Genomic DNA, 22,229 nt, shown 5'->3' on the forward strand with positions numbered 1-22,229 from the left:
TTAATTGAATTACCATTGATACAAAAGATTATTTGTTTTCATTTTTAAATGAATTGAGTTTCTTTTCATTGCATCATTTTTTAGATGAGAGAAAAATAATTCAATTAAAAAAATTTAATTATGTTTAATTATTTTTATGCAGATTAATTAAATTTACATGCATATTTCGAAGAACATTTAATTACTTTTGTAATATAATGTAAAGTAGTATTTATTACGTACCTTTTCATCAGCATCACTTATTTCGGAGGAGAATTAAATTTAAAGGACTGCAGATACGTGAACACGAAAGATATTATTTATTTATAATTTATGAGGACAAACAAGTAAATTTACATAGGAAGGACACTTTCAGTAAAACACATTTGCTAAACCGTTAACATGTTTAACATAAAGAAGGAAACTAATCGGAGTCTAATCACCAGCCTTGCTGATATAGTCTTTCACCAAACGGCGTTATATCTGATACGCCACAAAACAATCTAATCAGAATTATGAAACATTCTCGAAGCGAAAGCACGATAATTATATGCATTTTTTGTTACTAATTATACTAACACTAATTTTTCGTCGCTTCGTAGCGAAAAATAACGGACTTAACGTGATCTTCGAATGGACACTAAACATTCCTATCTCTTTATCTGTTTTGTCTCTCGTTCTTTCGCTCGCTCGTTCGCTCTTTCTCTCTCGCGCGCTCTCTTGTTTTCATCTTATTTATTCGACCGCTTTTTTCTTTCACTTTCAATTCCTCTATACGTAATCTATAATAGCGTCATAGTAAACTAGTAAGGTACAAACAGGAGTTTTATACATGGTTTCACGAGAGAATACATTAAGCTCAGGTCTTATCTCTACTTTTACGAAAACATGGTCCTGTGTGTGTCCAACTTTGCGAGACAAATGTTTCGTTTGGAACCCTCCGGCGAATCCTTTCTGTCATTTCTTGAAAGAGTGAGCGGAAATCGACGGAAATCGGCGCGAGTTTAAGAATGCAATTTTAGACACGCACGCAAGACAAACTTCGCGACGTTTACTCGAAAATGCTGACGCGAAAGAATTACGCAAACTAAAAATGGGAAAGAAACGATTCGTTGATAGATGTCGACCGGACAACTACAATTCATCTAATTATCGATAACGAGAATACGAAAATCCGTTGCTCATATTAGGCATATTTTACTATGCACGTGTACTTACATGTTAAACTGTACGTATATTCAATTCGTTTCGCAAAAATGGTCGACGTTGTTTTGCTTTGGGAATCTAACTTAAAATTAATATCGGTATATAATTTGTGACATCGAAATTAATATTTTATTTATTGAGCAAGGATCTAAAACATTCTTTCTTCTTCTCAACTAGCGAAACTAAGGCTATGACATTCATATGAACGATTATTCGTGCACGCTGCTTCGAAGATGATATATACGTTTACTTTACGACGAGAAGTAATTTAGAAGGGACTTGCGATTGTGCATGCTTACTTTCGTGTTTTTTTTTCTTTTTTTTAAGAATCGAAAACACCAAAACGATTAAAAAAGAAAAGAACAAGTATGTTTTTTTAAACTAATCAAAACAGAAGAAGAACGAATCTATCGATGCAACAAAACGATTAATGCCCGGTTCTTTAAAACGATATTACGAAAACTCGTCGAAAGTTTTCTTCTCAACGTCATGGAAAACATCGTGCGTACAATTAACGCTAATATTCTCTAGAATTAATATATATTATTATCTAAGTATTCTTTCAGGTAACAACATCGCAAAAAAAGCTTCTAAATGTCAATATTACACCGAGAGGTTATGTGTTACATATTGCAATTCTATAAGTAGTCACTGGTCAAACAGTTTCCATTAGAAACAACGTTTGTCTCTTGGAATTAAACTAGTACAAAAGAAAAGAAATACAGTTTCGAAGGAGAGGGGAAAGGAAAGACCTAAAACAACGGGCATCGCAACAATATTTTTTACTAAGTACGAAAACTAGCATTCTGCATTTATATTCGTTACAGAATTCGAGGTGTTTCCTTCGAAGCAGGTGCATCACAGTTATACAGTTTGTTTAGCGACTGGGTTTTCTATCTAATCGTAGTTACGCCTTACAGCCTTAAAGTCTAATATCATAATTTGCCCGTGTCCACGGGTACGGTAGGTACAATATTATTGACAATCATTAAGACGGATCCTACTATTTAAGTATAATTAGGTACATTTTGTGCAAGGTAATCGTTGTGTGACAGAATATAGGACAAGTGGCTACGCACTCAAACGACTGAAGCGTCTTTGTAAAATGATGCCGTATCTCTCTTTTTCTTTCTCTTTCTCGTGTGCACATATACGTCTCGCCTCTATCTATACTTTTCGATCATTTTGTTCGTTTCGTTCTTGTTTTTTTCCTTTGTATTTCCTTCCGTTATAGTCAGTAATTGTTCATTTCTCTCGAAAGACAAACGAAACAAGAGGATCCGACTCGTCTGGTGTATAAAGTATATAAAGGTTTCTACCACAGCCCATTTAACGATATATCATTCATATATATATATATAATATATATATGTATATAATATATATTATTGTTATATTATCATATACGTATCATTAATACGATTCGTAGTGTACATTGAAACGTAAACATATATAATATATATATAAAAAACACTAAGAACGACAGATTTAATTTTCTTTCCTTCTCTCTCATATCCAAGCTCACGCATCTGTTACGCTATTTGCTTCTCTGCTCTGGCCCTCTGGCTTCTTTTCCTTTATATTTTGCAACGTCCCTTTTTTCTCTCATTCCGAGAAATTTTTTCACCATCATCCATATAATATTACGTTTACCCGAAAAACTGTACGATCCACGTTATCGCGGTAAACATCTATTCACTGGCGCTTAAGTTAAAGGATGCCGAAGAATTCTCTTGTCTAAACGTCGAAGAAAGGGCTAATAAGAAAACGTCGTTTTAAAGTCCTTAAAAGTTCTCTCTGGTTTAGTTGGATTGTCGATTCAGTTTCACTTGAGAATAAATAGTGCGACCTTTTTGGGTTATTAGCGTTGTAAAATCACAGCCCAAAAGCATCGAAGAAGTTGAACAAACGAACAAGCTAGAGAGTCGATCAGACACGACACGTGCGCCAATCATTATTATTGCCGTTGCCTCATCTTCGATTCGAGCAAACCTTTTGTTTTCGTTTTGTCACACGTAAAAAAATAATACGAGAGAAATAAGCTCAAACGCAAACGGAAAATTATGAAATTAATCGATGCGGAAGCAAAAGCGTACGCGTTGATATTAAAAATTGGTCAAATTGTTTCTTCTTTTTTTAATATTTATAAGTTTTTTTTCTGTTTGTCGCTTTAAAGGTCTCAATGGTATATTCCGGTTTTTAAATTGTTTATATGTACGCAATAAAAAAAAGAAAGAAGAAGAACCGTATGCTGGTAAGTGACATTTAAAAAAGTCGTTAAAAAATGCTTTCTCGAGTAATATGAAAATATCCGAATCTGCAAGCAATATCGGGAAATAATATCAATCAAAAACGCTTCAGTTGAGATTTAATCGATTATCCGAGAGATTTCAGGAACACAAATAAGAAATTTGTAATGGAATTCTAGTAAAAACCACCTTTATTGTACCATTGTTCTAATTCGTCCCATACAATATCTGCGAATCGAGCGTCATCGCTTGGGCTAAAATTAATGATGATATACCTCGGTTAATGATTCTCTCTTTTTTTCCGGCAGTATATAGTGTACTTTATCGCAATTAGTCTCCTGACACGAACCTTTTCTCTTTTAAAAAACAGTCGTAGAGTAACACAACGTTGATACGAGTTAAGCGTAACGAATATAAAGATTCATCGAGTATAGGCAAACGTACACGATCGCTTGCGAAAAAACGACGACGAAAGTGAATGAATGTATCTTTTCTTTTTCCTCCTCTTTCTCGCGTTTTGCGATTCGGTGGCACTGTCGTAAATAACAACACATTTACACGAATATTAATGCATCCGTAAAAAATTATTTTGTGCAGTTTACAGAAGGTGAGAGTTACCGTCGTTTTTTTTCAAGAATCTCTACAGTCTTTAGTGTATGTATGTACGTACGTGTGTGTATATGTGTGAATGTATAATGTTCTGCACGCATGACTTGTTAAAAAGATGCACGCCGAGACGCATAGCCATTTAAGATTTGAGCACTGTTCTTTCTTTTTTTTATTTTTCATCTCTTACCATCTCATCGTTCGACCACACTTATATATTTTTCCATTACATATCTTTCTCTCTCTTAATTTTTTTTTTTTCGTTTAATTTCTTCCGCGATATTATCTACATACGTTGTGATACTTTGTTTGCTTAAAATTTGATACACATGGACGCAATGTTAATGTTCAGTCAAATTTTAAGCACCGCGCGAGATAGCAGAATTCGCTATTTAAGTGTAACGGCTCGACATAATCCTAATCGCTCGGGGCTCGTACATCGAAGCATAGATTCGCGTTCTATGATCGAACGTCATGACAAAATATGTCCGATGGGATCTGCACTTTGTTTCTCTCTGTGATACGTATCCACGTGTACCACGCGAGACGTTCAAAATTCGACGAGTATCCTTCGTAATGGAATCGCAGGCGAATAGTAAACGTCTGTCGCGTGTACATACGCGCGTGAGCAAATAATTAGACCCGAAACGTTCTGCACCCGCTGCGTATTTCTTCTCTTCATGGCAAGTGACACGAGATTATGCGATGCTTCACGAGCAAAGTGCAACCTTGATAGCACGCGAATTCCGAGGATTTTCCGATATGTTCGAAACACGATAAAATCGAGCTCTGTATTTCGGCCTATGGAAGCTACGTAAGCGATGATAGACTAGTGTAGTGATCGAGTGAAATTTTTCGTACCTAATAAAAATCACTGAGATCGTTACGCGAAAAATAATTATTCCTCTCTGCGAGACTTTTCGAAAAAGTTGGACAAAAATTGTAAACCACTTTTACATGTTGTACGTGTTAAAATAAGAAAATACGTTCATAGAAATAAGTATCTTTATAAATATAATTTAACGTAGCATTAAGATCAGATATTGCAAACATCGAAATAGCGGGACTGTAGCGAAAAATAAATAAAATAGTAATAATGTTAATAGTAAATAAAACGAAAATAAGAGATTAGTAAGAATATTTGTGCTAATTTCGGTGCTTTAAACATCTTTGAGCGACTCCGAATATCTTATGGTAACTGATAGTAAAATAGTGTGTACGCGTGTATCGGAACTTACGCAGAACACTTCCAAAGTACTTTGAAATTCCTTCATGCACATATATTTACATAAATTCTTCTTTTCGCGCTCTGACTTACGCATTTATGCCGAAATTTTTGCCCAACCTTCCTGAAGTGTACGCCTAAAAATAAGACACTCAAAATTCTTCTTCAAGAGCGTCGATACCGGATTTGCGATCCTTTAGAAATAGTCAGAAGTACAAGAATCTTATAAGCGGCGATGAAAAGTGAAATTCTTTCTTTCGCTTAGGTTCGAAAGGAAGTTCGGAGGAAAATAGAAGAAACGAAAAACTGAATTGAAGTCTTCTTTCGCGATCGAGGAACTTTGTAAAAGATCAAATTCTTTTCCTTTAAAAAAAAAAAAAGCCCTCCAGGCCGTACGTCTGTAACAGTATCCAGGATCGACTTGCGCGACAAGTTTTCTAAGACCGAACTCGCATTCTCTCTCTGTTTCTCTCTTTCTCTCTCGTTTCTACCTTGATCGTTATTACCAAAAAATGTGCTAGTAAGAAAAAGCTAATCGATCTTCGAGTTACCACTAGAGAAACGTACACGAATCTATAGGTGATTCCTTACAAATGACGTCCTCAATCAAATTTACTAACCGACAACCGCAAAAACGGTAAAGAAATCCCGCGTTTGGATTTCGATCACGCTTCCTCGTCGAAGTAGACTTTATTCCGATGAAGGAGAAATCGTCTTCAACCGTTCCCGTCGCTATCCTCCCTAGCGTTCCAAATCTATGTTAAATAACTATTGTAACGCGATCGTTGTATAGTATTTGGTATTTAATGGTCCGCAAACCAAGCAGTATTCTCTTCGCGATGTCGATGTTTATTTAGACTTCATCTTTATTATTTGTTTAATTATTATCTCTCTTTCATTATTTGTTTAATTTCTCGATAATACTCGACCATCGTTGACCCGTTACCCTGAAGTTTGGAATACTTTTTTTTTTGTTTTCTTTTTTGTCTTTTTTTCTTTTTTTGTTTTTACTTTTCGAAGTAAAACGATTGTCTTCGTACGAACGAACGAACCTACGCGTATAATATGATGGCCAGGAGATCGCACTTCTTTTTCTCGTTCGATGAGGCGGCGAAAAGCTGGATCCCGAAGGACCTCGACAATTCGTTATGAGCAATCGTGTCGTCGAAACAGAATGTTCTATGTCTCTCGTAACTATCCTCGATTTACGCAGTCTCGATCGCTCTTGTGTTACCGTTAAGAAATATTACAACGTACAAAATGTGTTCTATCGTGTAAACCATCTAAAATATAAAAAAGTAGAAAAGAGCAGCAGTGACAAATAACGAGGCAATGATATAGTAGAGAGCGTTAGGACCAAGAATATCGGTTCTCCCGCCGTTGGTATTAACGTTCGTTCCTCGTGGAACGTCTCATTCTGGTGCCACCAAAAATTACCAAGGTGGAAAAACTCAGGATACGAAGAACGTTCCGAGAATTGATTTTTGCATCGATGACTCAGTTACGTGGAATTGTTTTCGTTTTCATTTAAATTTCAGTAACAGCCGCCTCGTCACATTTTCATCGAGATTTTCTCAAATTATCGAGATCCTTCGTCAGCACCAGGAAAGAATATCGATCAGGCCGAGCATTTCTTATGCTTACGTGCCTCTCTTCTGGTTGCATTTCCCTGAGAACTTTCAACCTGCGATCTAAATTACTCGCTGAACATTCTAAACATCGGCGATACAACGCTGCTTTTATTTTATACGTTTCCTCCTCTGTCTTCTCTCTATTTTTTTTTTTTTGTTTTTTTCCACTCTCACACTCCCCCCTCGTTTTTCATTTTCCTGGACACTGAAGCGTACCGATGATTGCGACATTCGATCGCTGAATTTGATTGAGGATCCGTAGCAGCGATCCATAGTTTAGATATTAGCGGCGAAAGCGACAATTCTTCACTGCTCTTACCACTTATGCAATTTTGCATACGATTGTGTCCATTTTTTTTCTTTTTCTCTGTTTGTCCATCATATATACATATACATCATGTAAAGCTAGTATCTCGCGATAGTAGCTCAAAAGCGAAGAGAAAACGTGAAATTGAAAAATTCGTTTCTTCGGGTAATAACGTCGAACGCGTTGGAATAGAATATTATCGTCGCTTACGCGAAAGCATTATTAAGCTAGAAAACTTTCTAGAGATACTACGCGGACAATGTTCTTTTGCAATACGTTCAACGAAACAAAGAAACGAATTTTCTGAATCGTCTTCCATTTATCGTTTAGCCCCGACCCCATAGACAAGAAGATATATAATTATTCATTTGCATTAAATCTATCAATAGTTGTGATATCTCCTTTTAACGACACGAATGATTCTCAACGATTGCGTTTTACTTGTTTCCTTCCTTTTTCTTCTGTTTTTCTTCTTTTTCTCTTTTTTTTTTTTGTTCAACGCGAAACAAGTAGAATTATGTTAATCATCAACCTACTGGCAAGATAACGCTGACACTCGTCATCAATCATCGATATGTGACGTGTTACGGTGCGCAAACAACGTTAAAACAATCGTCGCTGGTATAATCGAAAGGAAAATAAATATAACTTTTCTACTATAATTATCTATACTGATTAAATACGGTAAATTAGCTAAATCGATTAACGAAGGAAAGCAGGAATATAACTTTGGCAAAATGCGTTTGAAACATCGGGAAGATGCGAAACGTATTTCCGTTTTGTTCATTGTTGTTAAGCAACGAAAACGAAAGAAAATATTTCAGTTTTAACGTATACCTTTGATCGATAATAATACGATATCCTATCGAGGAATTATTCTATGAATTATCGTAAATATGAAATCCTTAAGCTAAGTCGATATATAAAGAAAAAAGTAAAATGTAAAAGAAAAAACAAAAAAAAGAATACCACAGGCGATAAAATCAAAGAGACAAACGAAAAAGAAACGAGGAAGGATCGTTGACGATACGCGTATAATTGTCGCGTAATTTCATTTTTTTTAACGTTCTCTCGCACGAGAGAAACGTCGAAAAAAGATCGCTCAGATTATTTACAATTAAACGCACCACCCCCCATCGACGCGTATTGCACGAATAGAAAATTATAGTATACGCGTCTAGGATTAGCGGAGAATTATGCTAAGAATTTGAACTAACCCATCGTTGCTCGTCAGCGTCGATAATCTCCAAAGAGTTCTCGATAATAGATGCATTAACGAGCAAACAGTGATTCGAGTATCAGCGGCAAAGTAGCGAACCTCGCCAGAGGTTTGACATCGAATATTAAACGATATCTAAGATTTGTCCGTCTCCTACCAGCGAAATTTCCCTAAACGCCGTGTTCACCGGCTATTTCGAATTTCACAAATTTTCTTTTCCTTGTACACGCGTACAAATATCATCTAATTTATCTAATCGTCCGCTTCCGACGTTTTACTACGAATTACTCACGTAAATGTCCACATATATGTATATGCATATGTACGTGTAATATGTTATTTATCTATTAATCGTTTACTAATCGTTACTAATTATCGATTTCGTCTTCTCGTTCACAACTCTACTCGCCTATTATCTCTTTCGAATCTTTGCGAACTATCGCTAACATCGAAGTAACTAAACTTTACTACCTTCTTTCCTAATCAGGAATTACAGATTCTCTCTGTATCTTTGTGATTATATGTGTTCCCTACGGTCCTTGACTTCTCATAGTATCAGAAATACTCATACGTAAGTTCTCGGCGTTTGCTCCTCGAGTCTATCTATTTTTCACATCGATAACACGACGTTCGATATTGATATTTTATCGATCGAGTAATTCTATTCGATTGTAGTACACGAGTTTATAAGAGCTCATCGATATCTTCTGATAAAACGATTTACAATCGTTAATTCGAAAAGTACGAAATTGCTATCACCGTGGATTAGTCGGTTTTCGAACTGAATATTTTATCTATCTCCGAGATAAGATAATGTTTTTTTTATACATATACATGTGCTTCAATTACTGCACTAGAGAAGTTGTTTGTTCGAGTGAATGAACGCGTGAGACATGTAGTTTCAGATCTCGAGAGTTCGATACGATCGAGTGTAAGTTTCGAATGGAATCAATCGTACAAATCGTACAAACATTCGATAAAAACGTTTCTGAGTTGTTGTCCGCTAAACAATGACTTAACGTTATTATTACTAAATTATTACTAAGTTACCGACTGACGGATAGGAAGATAGCGGCAAAAGCACAAATACATTAGAAGTTTGCACCGAGACTTCGAATTATAAGTACAGATTGACTAACTGTGTAAAATGGTTTACGTAAGAAAATTTTTCAACGTCAATAGGTTCATAGATCAACTTAATCTTCTCACCGGTTTATTTACCGCTTTAATTACATTATCGCATAATGTAATTATCGATGTATTGTTATATAATACACAATACAATTATCATTATTTCCAAAGATTTATTTATCTCAATAAAATATTTGCTCGATTATATAATTTAAAAAACAGTATATTAAGTATTCAATTTCGACCACATTTTTATAAATGACGAAAGATGGTAAAGGAAGGTAGAGAGAGAAATAGATACGCGTTAACGACATACCTATAAATAAGAAATAAATACTTTTTACTCGCTCTTCATAGCAACCTTTCTCGAAAGGTATATTGCCTTATATTGGCAATCTATACCAATAATTTCGAAACAAGTTGCACACGCGATAGGCCTCTATGTTTTGTCTACATGTAATAATAAAAACTACAAAAAAGTTGCAAGGAAAGGGACGCATCGTCCTCCTGAAGTCTCTCAAACAATGTTGTCGAGAGCGAAGTCAATTTTCCAATCCACTAAATTCGCGGCTTTCAAGAATATTTGAAAGTTCCAGCACCTCGAACTTGTCGAGTCAAGCTCTTAGGAAGCTTCTAGACGGAAACAAATGAAATACCTATCGCTAGTTTGTCACACCTAATATTAGAAACTTTCTAAGCTGTAGCAGAACCACCTCTTTCTTTGTCGGATTTCAAAGAAAGGTAAAGTCACACCGATATTAAATACAGAGGCTTCGACAGAGCTAGTCATTCTAACACGAACAATACATCCTCCAATACTATGTTACCTACGTACAATTTCTTTTTTTTCTCTCTATATTAGTATCTTTTCCTTTGAACGTACACTTATTGCATATTGAACTTGTTATTATATACTTGTCGTTATCTCTTCCCTTGTTTCGATATTTTACAGATTTTTAATTTAACTCTTGATTGGAATCATTGGGATTTGGGAGATCCACAAGAGTTTCCATCGATTTACTTTACTTAATTTTCGAGTATTATTTTAATTTACGAGATAGAAAGGCGACGAACACGATCGATGATCGTATTTATCGCGCGAGACATAGAATGCAAATTAAAACGAAATATTCCGAAATTAAGTAACTCTTAACTCGGATCTAACTGAAGCTTCGTTACCTATAACGACAATCCTCAACTTGCGAAATCGCCATCCCCTCTCCGCTGACGTGACGGTAGTGTGTATAATACGATTTAGAAATCTCTTTCTTAATTTAATACAATCATTCTTACTTTAGATATTTGTGTTTTGTAATACAGTTTCTACTTGAAAATCATGAGCGCCAGTAGAACCAGAAAACCGAAAGATCATACCGATCGCTCTAACGAGTAATGGGATGAAACAGAAAATATATAGGTATGCAAGATATTGCAGACATTCTTGAGGATGTTGACTTTATTACAGAAGCTACGTACTAATGAGTCGTTAATGTATCATTAACAACGATCCCGGTTACGAAGAATAATTATCTATTCGACGTGCTGATGATAAAATTTGGAGATTTTAGATAGCTTTTAATACGTTTTCACAAGCTCGATAGTTTTTCTCGTATATTTTAATATTTTATCAATCGTGTGGAAATAATTTGATTGGAAAAATCGTAGTAAAAGAAATTAATGATATTCGAAATAAACTCGAATCTGCTATGTAACGCACACTCGTCATAGAGACAGAAAATTACATCAAGAATTACGATCAAACAATTTGACACGATCGTCAAAGCGTATACATTGTCGAAGATTACATGGAAAAACGAAACTGTTGTCACGGTAATTATTACGCAAATACGATTCTTTGCACCATCTTTGAAGTTCCTCTGAAGCTGTACTGGCGTTCGAAGGTACGCGATAAAAATCGTTAACTATCGTACAAATACTATCAATAGCATTCCGTCTATATATGATCGAGGATCGTTCCAAGAAAAATATTGCCTTTTAAATGGGCAAATACCCATAATTTATCCACGTTACGTAAGTGTGTGTATATCTTAGGCATACATGTTCACTTTGTAGGAATGGGTAGTTTTGAACGCATCGCGTTTCCATTAGTGCCAAACAGTTAAATGTTTTCCATGGCGAAATTGTTCTATTGGTCGATTACTAACGTATTATTAATCAATGGTGTAAACTGCTCAGCGATTGATAACCGAGACACCTTTATTGACTATATATCGAACTATTTTAATCGAATTATATGGGAACTTAATTCAATTTCACGTGGAACTAAACACCGTGATATTCGTAGAATAAATGTGGATAAGAGTTAACGTTCAGGCAATTCGTGCACTGACGAATGCTACAACGAATCGAGAACGAAACGAAGACTAACAAGTGCAAAGTAATTGACACTCGCCAATTGGAATGACCTGGACCAACTGACTCTGGCTACTCTGAAATAAAAATCTACACGCTTGAAAATAAAAATATCAGCTCGAGACAGTATTTAATATCGTTTATAATATCTATTAAACTTAATATATTTATCCTATTAAAAAACGTAGCTAGAAATTCTTATAAAATTACCCAATAATGTTCCGTGTCTATCGAAGTATACAAATTAACGAGATGCTTGAACACTTGAAAGTTATTTTATAGTATTAGGATAAAGAATAGAAGTACATGTATAGTAAGGTATAAGTAAAGAATAGCAAAGAAATGAGTGTTGTAAAATACATAAATATCAGATTAACAAGTTTGCTATTTGCCTCAGGAAATATATGAAAACTGCGACACATCAATTTTGGCGTGTACTGGCTTATTGATCTCGTCGATATACGTTTTGTGCCATGGTCACAGCGTAGCACGTGTCAGATTTAAGAAAACGATAGGCAATCCGAGGTGAAATAATTCCGATTTACGAGAGTTACGTTATTCGAGATCTCAGGAATAGAAATCTATTCCCGAAGATAGATTTACAGCAAACTAAAATCAGAGCAATTGTGAAAGAATAATTGCAAACTGACAGAAAGGCATGAATTCGGAATTTTTTCGAGCGTTTTAGATTTTTACAAATAAGTTATTATAGCCAAAAATGTATGAAAGAATTCTAGATCCAAAAGTACGTGAACATGACTGTACGAGTATCTCTCTTACAATAGAAAAATAATCACAAAAAAATCGAAGCAATTTTGGCAGTGAAAACAATTTCAAAGGAAAAATGGCTAGTTGTTCGACAGCTTTTTGTTTAAACGTTAGCAATGAATGAAATGAATACTATTCGAGATTAAAGTAAGCGTGTGGAATAAGCTTGAAGGAAAAGGGAAATGCAACCGCAAATTCGATAAGTGAAAATTGTATATTAAAAAATTGAAAATCGAAGGTAATAACGATATTTAATATTGTCGGTTCTATTTCGAAATTCTAATCAAACGAGGAATACTAAGATAAAAAAGATCGTAGAACACGCGTTTTCGGAGTGTATCTCGAAATTAGACAATCGAAGATGAATCACGTCAAATTATAAAACACTAACGATTTATAAAATTGAATTGTACGTTTGAAAGAAAGAAAAAAGAAAAAAATTGAACACAAAAATTGATCCCGATATCAGTCGTACAAAATACGTAATAAACGAAATTAAACACTGTCTAATGTTGCGCGCTAAGCTAATTCGTATAGCAATTACTTATACGATTGAAAATGAATTATGCGGACCCTGTACTGATCCTAATTATCGTTTGGAATTTTGGGGAATATTATCCCAATATAAGCGGAACGATTTCGCTATTAACGTCCTATGTATCTATCGGCAAAGAAATAGTTGAGTCTTATGAATATCCACTTAACGTCTTGAGAGTCTCGTGAGTTAAACATTGGTCGGTTTCTTGTCTACTTTTCTTCGTTATTACTTTGTCTGCTTTATATACATCTCTGTATGGACGATTAAGACTTTTCCTATGTAACTCCTTGTTGCCTCGTGAGCGTTCGCAAAATTAGTTGTATACTCACATACACGAGCATGTGAACGTACATATACGGAATGTACAGGATGTTTCGCTAATTTTACACACACGCATATACACGCATACACACGCATACCTTTTACTACTTAGAACGTAATTTTAGCTTTTACGACACATCGAATTATTCAGTAAATAATATCAACATTAGATAAAGTACAAGTATGTACAAAACTGCAAAATATAGCAGCGTGAGAAGACCTAATGTAAGAGAAGACTGGCAAGAGATCAGGTAGCAAGGAGAAACAGACGATATATTATCAGACATATTTGTACCAGTATGCAACTAACCTGATAAAACCTGCTTTTTCATACGATCTCTTTTTATTTATTAATTATAACGCGTGTTAATTAAAGCACAAACCGAATCGGAAATAATCTCAATTTATAAAAATTCAATTATTCTCTTGACGATATAAACAAGCGTTCAACATACCGAAATTTCACCGACTATTTCAATTAGAAGCAACTCAGACGTTTACGGTCGGAAGTTCAATGGAATAAAAGTTCATGTGAAAGAAAAGTATCATTGAGGGTATCAGTGAAACAACCTGTACCAGTACATGTACACGCGGTGGATACATATATATTTAGCTATTATAGGTAGTTTATAATATCACATGCAAATTTAAATAGGATTGTCAAACACGTATCTGTATAGATAGTGTTCCTATTCTTAATGATGCTGCGTAAGGTAAATACGATACGAGGTAATCACTGAATACGTGCGCATGCACATATAATATGTATATATATAATATGTAACTTCACGCGAGAGAAAGCTTCATTCGTGTTCTTTTCCAACAGGAAGAAGAAAACAGAAGTTGTACACGCATAGAAGAAGCTGGACGAATGCAAATGGCGCTACTCTTTCTTACGTGATCTCTTCTATTCTCCTTTTTCTATGCAAGTGAAATTCATCCGCAACGTTTGAAGAAGTTGCAGCCGGCAAGAGATTTCCTATAATTTTACAGAATTTTGATAAAAAGCATCCGCTTCTCTGTATTACGATTAATGAGATTCCAATGTTTCCGCGACGAACAATTCAGTATACTGATCAACGTGAAAAATAACATAATCATTATTTATATCGTATTATTATCCTTTTACGTTAACAGCTTTCTATGAATTACGTAAGCGTTAGAAATTAAGATAGATATCGCAATAGAAATGGCAAAAGATAATGATCGTGTACAGTAGAATTTCCTTTGTCTAAACATTCTCTTACGAGTATTCGAAGTTATCGTATTCATATTTTCGACAGAAAAAACGTTTAGTTCTTGAAAAAAAGACTTTTATTAGATCGTTTTGACGATAAGAAAATTAAATGTACGTTGAATCAAGTAAGTTTCATATTTTTTAATTTTGTTCGAAACCTTTAGAATTGAATAATACCGATAAATTTTGATTTTATACCGAATATACAAATTGCAACTTCATCTTAACGATAGTACGTAAACCGATATGCTAAATACTGATTATTTCATTATGTGAATATTTATTTTTCCAAACGCTTTTGTCTCCTGTACTTATTTCAGATAACGGACATTTTACTGTCTTACTCATTGATAAATTGAAACGTTGATAAAATGCAAACCGAAGTCGAACATGAATATTTAAAAAAAAGAAAATGGGTTATCACATAACGTTTTGTAGACTAGAGGAAATAGCGAGAAAAATTATATCGCGACACTTTATTCACAAAAGCTACAAGAAGCCTTCGAAGAGATCGAGTGTACTAGCATAGATAATTCGGATGATTGCACGATATTGGCAATTGTTCTGGCTAAGTACCATGGGTTAAATGTTAAATGAAACACTTATCAAAAAACGATTCGCGATATGAGCGCGAATATCGCTAACGTATATCTCGATGGTTTCAGAATTTTTCGAAGAGAATGTTTCTAGCCGATACCTCACAGTTATAATTGGACGTGTATATTTATCTATCGATATCACATTCCAAGTTATAGCGTAGAACAGCGGTAAAAGCAACTGGCTGAAGAGAAAATGTCGAGAACAGAAAAGAAACGTCGACGTTAAAGAAGAAGAAACTAACAAGAGTTGACTGCGTTCATCGTGTTCTTACCGCGATAGTAAGTTCCTCAGCGTTAAGTTATGTACAAATTGGCATTATATATATCACAGTTACAATATAAACACGTTGACAAATGCGGAAGGAAATTCTGTAAAGCACTGCTTGCTTTCTTCTTCAGCCTAAACCATACAACGTACAGAGCTATAAAAACTCGTTTCCCTTTATCACGTTCTTGGATGTACATAACGCAAGCAAAAGTAATCTTCTTCTTTTTTCATTGTACGAACTTTTTTTTTTAATGAGCCATTCGGTAATCTATCTTACCCTAACAAAGACATATATTTTTCGTATTTTTTTCTTTTTTCTTTCTTACGTTCCCGTTAAATTTTCGCTAAGACTATACTTTCGACACGTTCCCGGACACGTGTTTCATCGTTTGTCTCGTTTGATTCTTGAAATGGAAAAGAAAAAAAGAAGAGAGCGAACGTCGCCGTCTGACTCTCTTCCAGACCACACGCGTCTCTCCTTCGGTATTTACGTTGCCTTCATCGTTTTCAGAGAAGGGAAGAAAAGGCAGGGGACAAAGTGAAACGTAAACGAAAGAGTATCAACGTAAAGGTAATGGGTTTTAAATTCACGTACTGCCCATTTCTGAAATTAGATGAAACGAATAAGTGAGAAAGGAAAGAGGAAAAGAGAAAGAAGGAAAGAAACAAAGAAGGAAAGACAAACAACGAAGTTGCGAAGAAATGCAAATGTTCCTTCGTGTTAATGAAAAATGAGGTTCTCAGATATGCTGATATACGTGGAGACGATGCTCGACATGGTCCCCAATGATTATGTGTAAGCGCTATGTAAAAGCGAGTTAACAGTCTGTATGTATATCTTGCACCTTTCGCAAGACTGGATAGTACCGGGCCCTTCTCCGTCAAAAGGTTGTCTTTGCAGCCGAGCGATTGCTTTCATTTCAGTACAGTAAGTTCGAAGACGCGACGCCTCCTATATCTTCCTTTTAATAATTCACGATGTAATTATATCGTTTGAAACTTTGTGCCTACGTGTAAAGTCAATAAACTTTATTTCTGCTTCCTCGATACCGACCCGTATGGAAACGCGTTCGTCCAAGTGGCTAAAACAATCAAGAAACTCAGTTTCACGTTACATAATAGTCATTCTTTAGAATTTGCGTTTCCATCGGTGAAATTCAAATTTGTATCTTTCAACCTGTAAAAATAAATGGATATAATTGATAAAATTATCAGTCAATACGCGAGTGGTCTCGAGCAAAGGAGAAATACGATACCGATATAAAATCTTTTTGTAAAGCTTCAACAATTTTGCGAAACGTGCCAATATAAAGGAACAATGTAGTCGAAAATCTGAAACGTTGTTTCGTTAATGCGATCGGCAACAAAGACAGCCAGAAAATTGTATTCGTAACAACAACTATCGCTAGAAACTAAATTAAATACTTTGCTACTAATGTCTCTCCTGCCTAAGATTGATATAGAAGTACCGGAGAAATTAGTCCAACACACCGTTTTTCTCCCCCTTTTATCATTGGGAATCACTACGTACACAATGCAGCTTAAATGGGAGTTAACGGATATATGTACAGAGATGATTATATTAAAGCTTCACCGATATTCGATAACCAACAACCGATTTTATGAGTATTTCTAATTACAATACAGGCCGATCGATACAGCTTAGATATTAAGAAAGTTAGACCTTCAGACAGCAAAAATGTTGCACCTAAGTTTCGTTATCTCATCATACCGTCATCCCTACGTGTTGGACACTATATAGATTCACATTTTCTTTTTTTCCCCCTTTTTTTCTAATACGGAGTACTCTTGCTCGTCGTTGTGCGAATACCTGTTTTATAATTTCATAAGAATACGGAAATAATCGTCGTTCAAGCATCTCAAGAACGTAGAACGGAACGACGTTCGATGCTTCCGTGGAGCTCGAACTTGCGCGATTATATCGCGGCTTAAATTATAATAAAACGAATTCGTACGAAATTGTACATACGCACGTTGGAACGTTAAAATATCCTGAGCTTAACAAATCATCAGTATGAAAGAGATTACTCAATATTGAGTAGAGGAAATGCTGAACTTTGCAAGTCGGCCGTTATAGAGCTAATTAACTTGCCTAGAACGTACATGTAGTAAGTATGTAGGAATAGTTTTGTGTCTCACGTATGCACGTTAAAAATTCTCTATATACCTTATACGAGTTGTACGTATACTTGCACATAGGTATGTGCACGTACACACATAGACATGTATACGTATAGGTATACGTACATATATAATATTCCACGTATATGTGTGTAATTATACACGAATATTTTGTATTTTATTTTACACGTAACTGTGACTATGTGCTGTGCGTAAATGTTACGCCAGAGCACGCTTTTGTGTATGCGTGTAGCGAGTATGCGTTAGAAAAGTCCTCTCTTTTAACAAAGATTTATGTGTAGTATAATGGACATCATTTGCGTTGTATATATATCTATTATATATATATCTATATACCGAATCAGATCAAAGGCTACACATATTTCACAGATTGAGAAAAGCTCACCCGATCTGAGATTTAAGTTGCCGCATCGCATTTTCAGTTTTTCGAAATATTCGAAGTTTTCGAGATGTATTTTGACTACCTGATATACATCTTGGGTCACACATTTAAGGAAGGCCACATTGAACTAGTCTAAGAAATTACTGCCTAGCACTCTGAACAAATATATTGATAAAATTTAGCCTATATTATCTAGCCTATGACACATACGCAAACGAGTAATAGTCGGAGATTCTGGCGAACGTTCCTTTTTTCTCTTTTTCTTTTTTTCTTTTTTTGTATTTCTTTTAGTACGTCTGAGCAATCTTGTTCTCCGTTTTTCCTTTCTACGAGTATCGGATCCTCAATAAATTTGAAATGATTATCTTTGGCAATGTGAAATACGCAAGACAACATACCCAAAGATAAAAATATCGACGTTCGTAAGTTTTCTTTTCGTTAGTACATTAGCAAAGAACAAGCAAAATCACTTGAAAGTGCGACATATGTACGATAGATAACTGGATCACAAGTATTGTATACCGAGAACTGACACTCTCAAGACTGTAGGATAAAAATATGTACAGTAGAAAACTATGGAGTTCCTATAATATTAACTTGTAAAAAGTAGACACGCATACGATTTTCCTATTTCGACGCAAGTACGCGTACTTTTTCGTATGATGCTTTGAAAACTTCGCAATTAGTGGGCGGCATTTTTTTTGTCTCAGCGATAAAATTATGATAAACGCCAGCAAAAGCTTTTCATTAACGTAACGCAGAATACGTAAGTAAAAAGCTGCTGGACTGGATCTATGTTTTGTCGCACAAAATGGAAAAGCGGCTTTCAAAATCTTGCTAGGTACAGTTTGAATAATCGCCAACGTCACCTGCTATCTGACTTTCATTACGTTTTATCACAAGAACTGGATCTTTAGAAGTTTCCACGACTTTCTTTTCTATATCCAAATCATATAATAGTGTAGCTTGTAATGCGTTATACATACCAGTTCTTGCATATCGAGATGCCTTCGTCAATTCGTAGACACTGGCTGCCAATGTTAATATATCTGTAAACATAAATCAATGGTTTAAATATAAAAGTTTTCTCTATTATTACTTTAGTAATAAGAATATTCAATGTTTAGAAGCTTTAAGAAAGATTTAAAAAGTAATGAGTTACAATTCCATGGAACTGTAACTAGATCTATAGTTGAATATGCAATTAAATATGCTATGAACATACCATTATCGTTGTATACAAGAATACACGGTGGGTTCTCTTTCTGGCGTTTAGTAGCATTTGCGATTTCTCGTTTACGACATTCTTGAACAAATTTTATTGCTTCTAACCAATACTCCATAGCTTTATGTACGCGTTGATTCATCGTGGTCCCTCGCAAACGTTCCATCTGTTTAAGGAATATATTACTGTATATTATTTAATACAATTTTATCACTAAGAATGCAAAAAAGTTTATAATTACCTTTGCAATCAAAGTTATGACACGTGCATGCTCCCTCAAATAATCAATGATTAAACGATCGACACGTGATGGATTTCCTTGAAGGCGAGGAATAGGTATATTATTTGCACTTGTCACTCTCTTGCCAGGAAAATGAGCAGCTAACCCAGCTTCACATTTCTTTCGTTCTTTCTCTAATTGTTTAAATTGTTCGTAAGTTTGCTCTAGTCTGAAGTGCAATATGCTTGAAGGTGCTGTACGTCTAGCTGCTCCACTTCCATTTCTAAGGCTCAGACCTCCACCATAGAGTACAGAAAATAGACGTGGAACTGGAAGTGGTACAGGAACTGGCATTACTGGTGGGAATACTCCAGATCTTACTGTACCAGGATTTGGTACTATTCCTGAATTAAAGAGGACATCAGCAGATGGAATACCAGGACTATTTTGTATTCTTGGCATGTGATGTCGTTGTTTCATGAGATAATTAAAAGTATCTTTGTTCACTGAAGACCCTGCGATTTGATTAGTCAAATGACTTACTGAAGGAAAAGCTATTTCTTTGGTAAGATCAAATCCTTCCATCTTATACGTATTAGTACTATTAGGCTGCTTCAAGTCCTGATAAGATGTGGAACTTTGTGGTAACATTTTTAAAGTCTCGCCGTTATTGGCAGTGTAATGTTGATAATTGTGATATCCATATTTTGCAATTGACTGATGGGTGTTACGCGAACTTAGATTTTTTGGAAATCCAATTGGTGAATATGTCTTAGATTCAATAGTCTTTGATTTTGGACTGATAATTTTCAGTAAATTATTATCAATTCTATAATCATTATTAGTAAGACAATTTTCATTTGTGTCTAAATTATTGATCGATGATGTGGTAAAGTCGCTTACACTTGGATAATAGTCGATTAGTTGTTTAAATTCTTGGTCCACAGCTTGATTTAACTTGTAGCTACGAGCTTGTTGTTGCAAAAATTGAAGTTGCTCATTTGGTATGGAGATATTTGCCATGCTTAATCTACTTGAGTCATGTAAATCCTTATAATCATTAGCATTACTCCGTTGTATATTATTCCCAAAACAATTATGCAAATTTGTATCAGCTGGAGAAAAATGTTGTAATGGAGAATTTGAAAGAAAGCCAGAATCAATACTCAAATCAGTCATTGCTGAACTTGGTCTATAACTTTGATTATTGGCAGTCATGCTGTATAATTCATGCATAGAAGGTGTTGGATTATTATATGTATTAGCAGTTCCATTCTGTCCAATATTATTATGATATTCTAATTCATTCAGAGTAATTGGATCAGGTGAATCTAGTGCCAATGTTAGAGCCATGTTCAAATTAAGATCTGGGTTTGTGCAATTTTGTATTCGTTGATAATTTCCAAATAGATCTGATGTGCATCCTGGTGTTGACAAATTTTCTGTCCAGTTAGACTGTTTACTTGTGTTTGTCTCATTTGTAGTTGTTAATAAATCATTGCATAAAGGCATAGCATTTCCACTAACACAGCAATTTTCACTATTTGGACGTAATACATATGATTGTGAATCAGATGGATACGTATTAGGATATGCACCAATCCCATTGTTATATAAATTTCCTTGATCTGATACTTGTCCTACACATGTATTGAGACTCAATGTTTTGAGTTCTCCACAGAGATTGTTATAATTACATTCAGGTTTAACATTATTAGAAACATTATTCTGCAATTTATTAAATGTTGAATGCATGTTGAAATGATCCATAGTAAAATTAGGATCTGTACTATTTTCCATAATACAGGATTGAGTATCTGAATAATATTGAATATTGCCATTATAACTAATATTGTGAGCGTTGTCACCAACAATTGAATCATCATCAAGAATTTTTGACACTAAATCATTGACCATAGGATTGTTTAAATCCTGACTATCTTCATCTTCTACATTCATCTATATAAGTAAATAATTAAAAAAGATTAAATTAGTATTATAATATAATCTTTTTCGTTGTTTTCAAAGAATCTTCAAGTAATGTATTTAACATCTATATTTAATCACAGATAATATTAAAATATGTAAATTATATAGAATATTTTGTTACTGAATTTAAATCTTTTATTTTCATAGACAAAATATATAGGTAAAAATAAATATGTAAGTTCAACTTTTATATTTAATTTAAATAGAATAAAATGAAATTTCCTTTCTGTATACATATAGGTTATTCTAAGTAAAATATGTCACATGCAATAAGTAAAAATATTTAATTTAAAAACTGAACAAGTCCTTAATATTATACAAAAGTAATATATTATTTTCAAATACTTGTATTTGAACATATAAATATATTACTTTATGAAAAAGACATATAATGCATTATAGAGTAATGTAATGGAAATATTTAAAACGAAGTAATATATAGCTCACTAAAATATATACATATTACAGAATATTTTACAATATTTCAAATGTGATGTAAGTTACATGTTTATTTCTTTTAATTTAAAATGATCTTTTTATATTACTCTATCAAATATAAAAAAGTAATTTTTGCATATAAAAATCAGTTACTA

General features: G+C 34.4%; 1 protein-coding gene and 1 long non-coding RNA gene across 8 annotated transcripts in view; one reads left to right on the forward strand and one right to left on the reverse strand.

The window, feature by feature from the left end:
- Positions 1-22,229, reverse strand: part of LOC122569941 — a 39,004-nt gene that overhangs the window by 15,618 nt on the left and 1,157 nt on the right. For all 6 annotated transcript variants that reach the window (XM_043731670.1, XM_043731660.1, XM_043731644.1 and 3 more), the window contains exons 3-5: positions 19,669-21,606; positions 19,428-19,593; positions 19,189-19,251 (exon numbers count right to left, since the gene is read on the reverse strand). In XM_043731670.1, coding sequence (XP_043587605.1) covers positions 19,189-19,251; positions 19,428-19,593; positions 19,669-21,606 — 2,167 coding nt within the window. The remainder of the gene's footprint in view (positions 1-19,188; positions 19,252-19,427; positions 19,594-19,668; positions 21,607-22,229) is intronic.
- Positions 229-20,031, forward strand: LOC122569992. 2 transcript variants are annotated; one of them, XR_006317641.1, is made up of 3 exons: positions 254-15,668; positions 16,169-16,228; positions 19,899-20,031. It is a non-coding gene; the product is annotated as an uncharacterized LOC122569992 (long non-coding RNA). The 2 variants fall into 2 exon arrangements; XR_006317640.1 differs by lacking the exon at positions 19,899-20,031 and having other exon boundaries at positions 229-15,668; positions 16,169-17,268.

This window comes from Bombus pyrosoma, linkage group LG1, assembly GCF_014825855.1.
Source record: "Bombus pyrosoma isolate SC7728 linkage group LG1, ASM1482585v1, whole genome shotgun sequence".
Classification (NCBI taxonomy): domain Eukaryota; kingdom Metazoa; phylum Arthropoda; class Insecta; order Hymenoptera; family Apidae; genus Bombus; species Bombus pyrosoma.